A 12,186-nucleotide genomic window follows, 5' to 3' on the forward strand; every position below is an offset into this window, starting at 1 on the left:
AATGACATTGTAAAAACAACAAAAACAGATGACATCACAGCAACAACATTGCAAAACAGATGACACCACAGCATCCCAGCAAAAACCGACTGACGCAAGCAGATGACATCATTGTACCCACAAACCGATTACATCAGTGTGTCCATAAATAGATGACATCACAGCATTCACAACTATCTGACATCACAGGGCCCACAAACAGACAAATTATAGCATCTCTAGCAAAAATAGATAAAATCGCAAAGATTTATGACATCATAAAGCGCCATAAAGTAAATCAGAGATGAGAGCTCATCTTACTTGTTTGAAGTTCTTCTTGGAAATTTTTCCAGTATTCTTTTTGTCAAACATGAGAAAAGCCTCGCGGATGCTTTTCTTGTGCTGAAGCATCCTGTCTCTCAGCCGTATGACGACTTCCTCAGGAGTCATAAAAGCCGTCCTCTCTAATACACTCTGGTCAGTTTCTGTCTGCCTGAAGAACCAAACTTGACCTTCCAGAAAGTGATCAAATTATTCCATCGATATCTATAGCACTTATCAGCAAGTTCTAGTAGTGAACATGAGATGGTCATTATAATTTCTACCGACTATTTCGAAAACATCATTACTAGCTCCATTAAAAATATTTCATCTAAATTCTATTCTTCTAACAGAGAAAGTTATTTTGAACACTATCAATTATATCAAACCATTTATTTGATTTTACTGACTAAATTTGGTCCTTTCTTGTTTTATGAAACTTGTATGGCAAAACTTGGAAAACATTTCTGTTTAACATGAAATTATCGTCAATAAAGTAATATACTGCATATACAATACACATGTGTATGTTGCAGTTTATATATACTGCATATATTGCATATATACATACATGTATATATGTTACTGTATATACCTATTGCCATATATATAGTATATACAGTATATGGTATATGCAATATATACAGTATGCATACATATTTATTTATATATATTTATTTATATATAAATATACATATATTTATAGATATATAGATATTTATGGTATACATATATATATAGATATTAATATCTATATATATATATAAATATTTATATCTATAAAAATACATATATTCATAGATATAAATATATATATATTTATATATAAATATATATATTTTGTATGTATAAATATATTTTAGATATATATTTTAGATATATTCTCTCATGCAACCATTATTTGGCTAGAGGTACGTATTTCATCTTCAATGCGGTTTCATCTAACCGACATATTAGTTGATGAACTAAATTAATTTTATAAACCTTCGCGTTTTGTTTAGAGAATTAACAACTATTGAACATTACTGGATATTTCTGTTTCAAATAGTTATGATAAAAAAATCAAAATGGTTTTTATCGAAAATTTACAAAATCACAAAGATCTTTTGAATCAGTTGATGATTTAAAATATTGAGATTAGTTGCTGTTACTTATGCCTTGTCGCTAATCTCACTTAGTAGATACAATCAGCTCAGTAATTCAGATCAATAAGCCAAGTTCTCTAACAGTTGTTAGGCGAGCGTTGGATAAGGTGACTTTATCATTGAAAGCTGCCAGTCTTAGAACCTAATGGTTGTTTGAGTGAATGTCAACAAAACTAGATGCATGTCAGGTATACTGCACAGCTGACACTGCGGCCCGACACTGCACCGTTCCAATAATACCCATATTGTTCACTTGGGCTATTTCAACACAATTCATTACATTTCGGTGTTCTACACTTGCCATATTTTTGTAGCAAAAGCCGTTAGAGAATTTAAACTAATGCACTGTAAACTATCTCAAAGTAAATATGTCGTTTACTAAATTCGTCCTAAAACAGAGACGCCCTTTTGAAATACTTTTACCGAAAAGCTATTTCAACAGCTATGAAACCAAAGATTCTACACAAAATAATTTAATTGTTTTCACAACAATGAAAGTGTTAATTTTTATTGGTCCCACTAAAAGCAATGATTCCAAATTGAAAATTTGGTCTCGCATACCTGGCCATTTGGTCTCCATAACGTCTGTTCATCTCTTCATTGTGGGCGTTGAATATTTGAGTACTGAGTCCAGTGAGATCTCCTGGCTGTACATCTACTCCTAGCTTGGCGAGCCATTCCACATAGTTGACCTTCTCACCTTTGACATCCTCTATCCTTGACATCATGCTACACACAGAGTCAGCGTATGTCAGAGTGTGTTGCAACTTTTACAGCCTGTGTTTTAATTTGAAAAGTTTAAATTTTTAAAAATTTCCATTTATTTTTACATCATTATAGATGTATGTATTATTATATATTTATTTCCTGTATAAATTTCAGCTGACGATCTGTTAGCTAGTTACAGTAATCAACTAAAAACTAATTAGCTAGCATTGTAAACAACAACAAAGTCATATATAGTTGGAATTTTCTTACTCTGCATATCTTAAATGTTTATTTTACATGAATTATAGGTTTCAAGATCTTTCACGGTTTGTGTCCTTATTTTTATGTGACAATTACAGATTTCAAACATATTTCAGCTAGTTTAGTATGAATAAATTGCATACAACCTTTAAAAATGATTTAGAAAATATTATTGCCAGCTCCTTTAACAATATTTCACCTAATATCCGTTCTCTTAACAGACAAAAGTATTTTAAATACTGTATGTCAAACCATTTATTCGATTTTATTGACTAAAAATAAAAAAGGTTGCCCTTTTTTTGTTCTTGTATAGAATAATTTAGAAAACGCTTCTGTTTGAAATTAAATTATCTCTAACAAAGTAATATATAAATATATATATTTCACTTCATCGGTGATAATTTTAATTAGAAAATTCATATATATAAATATATTATATAAATACAGTCAAACATGGATAACTCGCCCTCAGATAGCTCGAACACATGGTTAACTCGAACGGTTTCTTTGGTCCGTTCCCACGTAATGATAAATTGCTTTAGATAACTCGAACTCAACACTGTTAACTCGAACAGTTTAGTGCCCAATGGCTACCGAGACAGTTGTTATCGCTTTAGAAAAGCACTTTATTCCAAGCGATAGAGGTAAACCTCAACTTTTCGTATTTCATAGGCGTCGTTATTACCACCATCGTCAAAATATTTTTGTCAACGACTTTTCTAAAGGTTTGGTGAAATTTGATTTTTACCAAACATCCGCTTTGCGATCGCCCTTTCGAAGCAAGGTAAAATGAGGTAACCTTTGCATAAACTTCAAGAAAAATCGGCAAAATTGATCTTGGGTAAAACGCTCAAAAGAAAAATATGTCTTTTTTTCTGAGCATTTCAACAACGATCAAGTTTTGCCAATTTTAATCTAAAAAACGTCCTGGCAATAACATCACCTCAAACAACCAACCAATCTCAAGTGATAGAAAAATCCCTATACTTTATGATAAAAAAAGTTTTAAACTTTACATTAGAAACATTTAATTTGAAACAAGCCTTTTATGCTTTTGATTTATATTATAGTTTGTATATGTACATGTATCTACTAATAAATAAGTAAATACATGGACTTGTGATAGTGCTCTAATAACTTAAACGCTCTGATAACTCGAACACTTTCGAATAGATATTATACAAACTAAATTTTTAAATTTACAAAATTAGGTTAATCAAGCTTAGTTAAAATGTGGGCTATTTTAACAAAATCTTGAGTAAGTTAGTTGTACTATAGAGTACATTGAAGCTCGAATGGTTTAGACTAGTCAGAGACCTATGAAAAGACAACTCACTAGTTAAAATGGTCATCAGAGATTGGAATGCAGGAGGAGATGATCTTACGCAAGTGTGACTTATTGATTAGGGCCGAGTTGAGGGGATCATATGATTTCAACTTGGGTGATATTATGCTCCAGTTCTCTGTCAGCTTCTGCCTGAGAATCTCATCAATCTACACAAAGAGGATGTATCAAGGAGGTCACAACTCTTAAGAGAAAAGTGAAACTGAACAGGCTAGCTAATCGCTCTGATTTGATATAAAGAACTCTTGTGTGCTTTTTTAATATCACCGAATCTGTTGCATTTATTCTTTTGATTGCTTGCTTGATGAAACAAATGTAATAAAAGCCATTTCATTTTTGAAATATTGCCATTCTCTAATCATAAATTATGCCAACGAGAGTGGACTTTTCCTGATATCAAATTTTAAAATCTAGTAATTTTCAGAAATGATTTCCGAATGATCACAAGGCCCTGAAACCAAAAATTAGATGAAAAATTCTAATAAGAAAAAAAGGGAAGAACGGGTGGCTGACTCACAGTATCCCAGGCTAATACAACGGGTTTCTGTTCATCATTGTATCTGTGCTCAGAGTGTAGCCATTTGTGGCCCTCATTGCTCTCCCTACAAACAAAGTTGGCTGACTGACAGCAGAACACTATGGAACCAATAGTTCCAGCTGCTGCAAGCTCAAGTGGACAAAAACTTCTGTCGCCATTAAAAAAATTGCATGTTTTTCATAATATAAGATATCAGAACTATATTTGGGTGTTCGTTGGCTACAGGAAAACTTGTAAAGGTTGTTAATATTGTCAAACTAAAGGAACCGATGTCTAAATTTAAGGTGGTTGAAATTTGAGATTAATAGCTTCATTTCTATCTCTGGCCTAATCAAAGGTTTCATTCAACTCTTTTTAACTTATATGCCATTTGCTAGCTTATCATTAGTTTATATTCTACCACATAGTATAAGAAAAAATTAATATAAGAAAAATAATAATAAAATATGATACAAAAGAAATATAACAAAATATAAAGAAAATATACTATAACCCAAAAGAATAAAATAATAAAAATATATTATACTATACTATAATACAGTATAAAATAGTATAAATTAAATGTAACATACTATAATACAATATAAATTTAATATAATATGGTTTATAAAATAACCTAGTATATGACAACACTAAATTATAAATTACAATAAAACAAAGTAATAATAAAAATGCCACAATATAATACAGTATTACATCATACAAGCTAGCATTGAATTCTATGATAATATAATATAGTACAATATAAGCTAATATATACTGCAATTGTATCTAAAACATGATGCTTTGTTTTTTTTACATAAAACCTTAACAGTTGGCACAGTGAGTTACCATTTTTTTCTGCAGACTAAATATCAGCAAATAGATTCATCTATGGCACCAACACAAGCTCATGACAACTTCTTATACAGATATTAAAAACCTTCCAAAAATGTTTCAAGTTCAAGGTACAACCTGTAAAATTTAGCTTAAAACAATTTCCCTTCAAGACTTCATATCTGTATATCTGTTAGTAAGAGTTTGTCTGTATATCTGTATATCTGTATACCTGTAAATCTGTATATCTATATATCTGTATATCTGTATATCTGTATATCTGTATATCTGTATATCTGTATATCTGTATATCTGTATATCTGTATATCTGTATATCTATATATCTGTATATATGTATATCTGTATATCTGTATATCTGTATATCTGTATATCTGTAAGGGTAAGTCTACAGAAACTATACCTCGGTTCGAAAATGGACAAGAACGTCAGGTAGTCGATTGAATCACGATTCTCAGGGTCAAGGCGTTTCATAAGCTTGCTGAGCTGCTCCTTGCTCAATTTGACCTTGAAGTTCTGCAGGACTTTTTTAATGTCCCGCTTAGTGACCCTGCCAGTGCGTGCCTACAAGCATTGACTCTTGTTGTCACATTACCAAGATGACATGTAAAACAACATTAATGTGACACTCTTGAAACTGAACTTGGGCAGCACACAGACAAAAAACAGCCAATAAGGAGTTTAATGCTATAGTTATTATTAGCCTTTTAAAGATGAACCATAAACTTTGGTGGATTTTATCAGAAAATAGAAAATAAATGTTTTTGAAACATCAAAGATGGTCACAAATGATATTTTTCTATTATTTGTGACTATTTGTTTTTGATGTTTCAAATGATCTGTCTGTCAAGATGTTTCAAGATTGAAATCGACACAACTCGATCGCGGTTAAAACGCTCAGAAATTGCTACAGTTGATATCGGCTACTGCATTAAAATTGCAGCGTTATGCATCTCTACTCTGTCAAACTCTATGTAACCATAAATGTCATAATGGCACTTTTGTTTAATCTGAGCGTTTTAACTGCGATCAAGTTTTGTCGATTTTAATCTTGAAACATCCTGGCAGTCAGATCATCTCAAACATTAAAAGCAATCACAAATGATAAAAAAAATACTGTCACTTTCTGATAAAATCCACTAAATTTGTGTTCTGAAAAATTTTGTTTCGGAGTTAAAATGCAAACCGTTATAGTTGTTCTAAAGACCATGCTTTAGTTGTTCATTCTTGTCATTATTTCTGAAGAAATGAGTTGAGAGGACAGTTTGAGCTGATGAAATACTCTAACCACTTAAGGATTAAACATAATATTGGAGTCAATTTGGTGCTATAAGTTCATCACATTATACAATGATACAAGTAGTAAGGAAATTTTTCCAAATGCTTTTTTGACAAATTTAGGCAGTAGTATGCTGAAAAGGTCATGAACTTATATGACTGAAAACAAACCACTCTTCATTAACTGGGTAGCCACGTTTAATGAACATTGTATTTCCTTGCTGAACCTTACAGCATTGAGGGAAGTTGGCTTCAATCTAGAAACACAAACAAAAATAGAACTACTGCAACTCTCACCTCGTCCATCTGTAGAAATGCCAATTTGAAGGAGCCATACGCACTGGTCACATGTTTGTGCAGAAGGTTCCAGAGCTCATCTGAGGTTGCATCCTCGTTGTACTGTTTGACTGGGAAGTACTTGTGACTTGATTTAATGGGAATTGTCTGTCCATTGCCATGTGACTGAGGGTCTTGAAATTTTGAGAGGACGACTCCCCAACAAACTTGCCCACTTGCTTTAATTTCCGCCCTAAAAGTCATGCCAACAGAAGAATTTGTAGTAATTAACGAAGCACATGAAACAAAAAATGTATTTTTATAAAATTGTAACAAAGAAAATCATATGGATGCAAATAAATATTGAAACAGTGTTTCGGTTTGTCGGTACTAGGCCTGTCTGCATAGCTCATAGGCACAGCAGAAGCTAGGAATAAGTAAAAAAACCTTTAGATAGTTTTCATCATAGTGTTGACAACTCCAAAACAACCATAGTCTCAAGAATAGCACATGATGAGCCTAGCTAAGCTTTTGGTAATTTCTTACTTATGAAATCCATTAGAAAAAAATGACTTGAAATAATTTTAGGAAATTGATAATCTGGCATTGCTGTCTCATATTGCTCTGAAATCCTAATACTGCACTGTTTTTTTTACCAATTTAATCGGCAAACTTTAACGCAAGTCATCACCTGTAATTAGCTCAAAGGAAGTAAAAACTGCAGTTTAGAAAAAGAAACATCCAAACCAATTCATTGCTTCCAAAAACTAAATCCTGATATAAAAATGTTTAAAATAAAAGTAAGCAAATAAATAAATGGCACCTAATGGTCAGAGAATAGGATTGTAAAACATGATCATTTGATTGGCTTGTTGTTGTAATGACCAAACTAGTAGACTGATGGTTTAAATAACACATTAACTAATTGATACTTTCATTCTGCTGATTTGAATTCAGAAACATTTGATACACATCTAGGAATAATTTCTATTGTATAACTTTTTCAAAAAACTGTATCTGAATTTAATTTAGTTTTTAATAAATTTATCTGTATAAGATAAGGTCTTCAATAATAACAATAGCTAAAAGCTATATGAATATTTTTTATTAGCTAGTATCGTAAAAAAATTATTTTGTATGCATTCATGCGTCAAATATTTCAAGGGTGCCTAAAGGTCGCATGGTAATGATTCAGCCAGTGACTAGGATTGTTCCAAAGGGCTTGAAGGGATTAAAAAATCTCCTTTATTTCTTATGGAAAATAATAGTTTTGAAGACAAGTTTTATAGACTTTGAGCTCGGGTCTAGATTAGACTAAAATCGTATCTTGAGATACTACTGTACATTCATTAGTGCTTAGAAAAAATTCAACCTTAAATTTCACTTATATCAATCATACAGGACTGCATAGACAAGGCATAGGCTTCCGCACACGCCAGACTTTAACTGCCTTTCAGCTAGTAAAATAAAAGAGTCAGCACAGACCTTTCCATAAGCTGCTTGAAGAGCTGCTCTGACATAGGAATAGTAAAGGCAGACAATACTGCACGCAGGTCGACGAGGGAGACAAATCCATCATTGTTTCTGTCACATGCGTTTAACGCTCTTTTTACATTTGTATAGTTTGTTCTCATCTAAAAATTGAACACAGACTTATGAATGTATTTTAATGGTTGAAACAAAGAATGTTTGATGTCTATGTACATGTTTTCCTACTATTCTATTGATACTTAATAACAAAAATAATACGGAAAATCTAATTGAAACAATATAAATAAATTATACAAAATAAGAATAAAGAATATAAATCTACATTCTTTTTTATCAACAGCTTCATCCATTTTGTTATATTTTTAATTTATATACACACATAAGTTGCAAACATATATTTGCCCTTACATATCTAGCTGTTAATGGGTTGATTATGCAAAAGCAACTTACGATCAAGAATTAGCTGTTTTAGGCCATAATAAACTAGTGTTTAGAACAAAATTTGGGTTACTCTGTAAATCAAAACTATAAAAATTATGAAAACGTTGTTCAACCTGACCAGAGGCTAAAATAGTGGCATAAAAAGGACTGACATATATACTACAAGATGTTAGCCGTAGCGGAAGTAGTACGCCTCACCCGTCGTCTAAACTCTTTATCCAGCTGATCCATATTGAGATTCTTCAAAGGACTGATTGATTCGTCTACTCTCTCCTTTCTTGTGTTCACCCCCAGGGCTACAGTGAACACATACAGAAAAAGTCAGTAGGATGGTAGTATTTAGCATGAGTAAAAAATACAACTCATTATTGGAGGGGTGCTATGCAACCACCCACATTCTAGCTTTCTGCGAAACTTGATTGAGTCTGAAGGCAAAAATTTTACTAGAGAACTTTCTGGATACTCATATTCATACTATTTATAACTATGCTGAAAATCTATAGAAATTTGATAAGTGAAAATTTATCATTTTAAATAATTGTTTTACAACCTAGATTTTCTAACCTTAGATTTGTCTTACATAAAGGAAAGATAACTTAATTTGTGTAAATGAAATATTTTTTAGTTTTTTAAAAATCAAGCCAGCAAGAATTGTAATTTTAATGGTATGTCAGCAAAAAAATTGTGAATAGACTTAATTCCATTAGAGCGAGCAAAACTCCTTGTGAAAGAGTTGATACTTGCTATACAACCAGTCAAGAGACTGAGGTAATGCGTGGTTATTTTGATAGATTACCATATGCAAATATTTTGTAAGAATTGATTCTTCTTGAAGCTTTTGTCTATGTGGAGGAATTTAATTAAACTAATTTATTGAGGTTAGAATGGTTAAAGAATTGATAATTGAATGGTGGTGTTTTGCGCTTAAATACCAAATTGAATCGATTCAAAAAAATGGGAAATGAATTGTTAATTTCTTGATGAGAATTGAATTGAAACGCATCATTTTTAAAGCCTCATAAACATTTTTACTTAATACAATGCATTTGCACCACCAAAGACATGTAAACTAGAATCTTAAATGAAATATTTTTTCGAATTTTGATATTTTACTAGAGTATAGAGATTATACTAAAATAACAAAACTCTAAAAAAAAAACAAAAAAAAACAACATCATTGAAACTATAAAATTCTCACAAGTGAAATACGCTTTAAATAATATAACAAGACGACTACCTAAACTAAAATAGCCTTATGAATTCTCTAAATAGGGCAACTCCTTATAATATAGATTACTGACTTCGGAATAAGACAACTCCATAGTACTATAACTCACTCAAAGGTTTGTCTGTCTGTGGAAGCGGCTCCATGATCCGTACTCCAAGTCGCCTCAAGAAGTCCTTATAGTCCATGGTGCCGCTGTGGTGGAAATCGTACCTTGACCACAGCCTAACCAATCACAATACAGTATTATGAAACACTGATTGCTGTTGGACAATATTATCAACTAATAATAGAGCTTCCCGATTTAGTTGTCTGCTAGTGAATTTCATGGTGAACAATTTGAAAATCGCCGTTTAAAAAGATACCGTCAAATGCATAAAAAATATATGGTAATTGTGTAATGGTGATTTATTTCCTATCTGACGATTTTCAGGGTGAGCGATGTGAGCGAAGTGAGGAACTCAAATACACGGGCCTTCTAGTCTTATAATAAGCTCAATCCACGCACATGGGCATTCATGAAATAAACTTTTCTAGTTATCACGAACACAAAACCGATTTTTTAAGATAAAATATACAAAAAATATTTACAAAAAATTACAAGTTTTTTACATAATGATAATGTATGGCGAATGGTCTATTAGCAATATGGAATTGTCTGGTGATTTTTGGAAATCGTAAAGCTCTAACTAATAAACAGATGAAATTAGGTTTCGAAGAAGCCAGCCACGACATGTAACTCACAGCAACGCAAAGTTTATCATTTAGAAAATATAACCGTGGATGATGATAGCTGGTAACTTCTAACTTCTTGACCGCTATAATTAATTCTTGTGCATGTTTAATAACCTGTGTAAGAATAGCCAAAAAATCGCTAGCAAATATCCACTGGTGACATACTTTTCAAATTGAGATTCATTGAGTTTGAGCCCATTATTGTCAAGAACCTTCCGGAAGTCATGACGCTGTATTTTCCCATCTCGATTGTAGTCAAATAAATGGAAAGATTTGATGAAATCCTTGGCAGCTGATTTGATTTTGTCTTGTAGTTGCTTTTCTACCATGTCTATGTTTATCTCTGGTGGCTGCTTAACAGGTGTCTTCACATACCTGCAAAGAAGGTGCTGAGGCTAAAAACAGCTACTATAGAGCTAACCACTGCATGAACAGTGTAAGGTGTCAAACTGTTGCCCTAGATCCAAGATTTCATATTATTATAGTAGTTGAGCCATGACAAATTAGAATTAACCAAACAAATTACCTGTTTTAAAATGTTTCACCATATACGCAAAAAATTAAAGGACTTTGGTGGTTATTAGCTAACATCAAATATTCTTAAGAGTTCCTCAGTTGAAAAAAATTGTTGTTTATTGCATAGACTCACAATACTACAATTTTTAACAATGAACAATCTATGTTACCCACACACTGTGATATCATATCTAACACGATGTTGGTAACCAATGGCCTTTCACAAAACATCATAAAATAGAAGCATATCTATTACGGTGAGATGAAAAATATAGTACAGCACTCTGAAAAGGCTCGTTACTGGGATTTCTTTATCACATATGAGTAACCGGCAACGATTAACATACAGAGTTATAAAAAGGAATGTACTCTCTCTTGTATTTGAACAAAAAAGAAAATATTGTTGAAGTATCATTACCTGTATGATGCTGGTATATGCTCCTCTTTAGTAGGTTTTTCCTTTCCATAAAATCTATCGAGAAAATCAACATAGAGTAGCGCTCCGGATCGGTCTTTAGGAACTTTTGCTATCACTGTTTCAAATTGTTCTGAGGTCAAGGACATTGCAAAAGCTTCAAGTACTCTACGAAACTCGCCTTTGCTCACAGCATCTATCCTGTTGATGTCATATCCTCGAAAAGCCTGAGCAATATAAACAGAGGCAGATAATGATGAGGTTTCTTTTCGCAAAGGTATCTTTACATATTTTCTAAAAACTCGAAATCTTTTTATATTTTGTGCCATTAAGGAAAGGAAAAAGATCACTTTGTATCATCAAATAAGTATGACACATCCTATTTTTTACAAATCAAATGTATTTGCTTGTTAACAATGTTGCTGTTACAAAAAGTTGTTGAAAAAATTTGTCTATGATATACATTTTCAGTACAATATCATTTTTTTACAAATTATTATTACCCTATTTACACAGTTTTATCTGCTGTATACTATCTGGCACTTTAGGTAGTCAATAATCTAATACATTGTCCCTTAGTTTGTCGCTTTAAGAATGATCTTGTGTTAACTAACAACCAGCCAACCCAACAGGTATTGTATATATATGGTATGGTTTATATAACAATCTATACCATAA

At 32.0% G+C, this 12,186-nt stretch overlaps 1 protein-coding gene across 1 annotated transcript in view; it reads right to left on the minus strand.

Moving 5' to 3' along the window:
• LOC137404665 (EF-hand calcium-binding domain-containing protein 6-like) overlaps positions 1-12,186 on the minus strand; it is a 32,158-nt gene that overhangs the window by 17,932 nt on the left and 2,040 nt on the right. Inside the window, exons 3-13 of the mRNA XM_068090888.1 lie at positions 11,512-11,735; positions 10,743-10,952; positions 9,955-10,067; positions 8,816-8,913; positions 8,171-8,319; positions 6,707-6,938; positions 5,535-5,695; positions 4,277-4,319; positions 3,751-3,908; positions 2,007-2,174; positions 301-472 (exon numbers count right to left, since the gene is read on the minus strand). Of these exons, the coding sequence (XP_067946989.1) occupies positions 301-472; positions 2,007-2,174; positions 3,751-3,908; positions 4,277-4,319; positions 5,535-5,695; positions 6,707-6,938; positions 8,171-8,319; positions 8,816-8,913; positions 9,955-10,067; positions 10,743-10,952; positions 11,512-11,735 (1,728 nt within the window). The remainder of the gene's footprint in view (positions 1-300; positions 473-2,006; positions 2,175-3,750; positions 3,909-4,276; positions 4,320-5,534; positions 5,696-6,706; positions 6,939-8,170; positions 8,320-8,815; positions 8,914-9,954; positions 10,068-10,742; positions 10,953-11,511; positions 11,736-12,186) is intronic.

The sequence above is a fragment of the Watersipora subatra genome, chromosome 9 (assembly GCF_963576615.1).
Source record: "Watersipora subatra chromosome 9, tzWatSuba1.1, whole genome shotgun sequence".
In the NCBI taxonomy this organism is placed as follows: Eukaryota; Metazoa; Bryozoa; class Gymnolaemata; order Cheilostomatida; family Watersiporidae; genus Watersipora; species Watersipora subatra.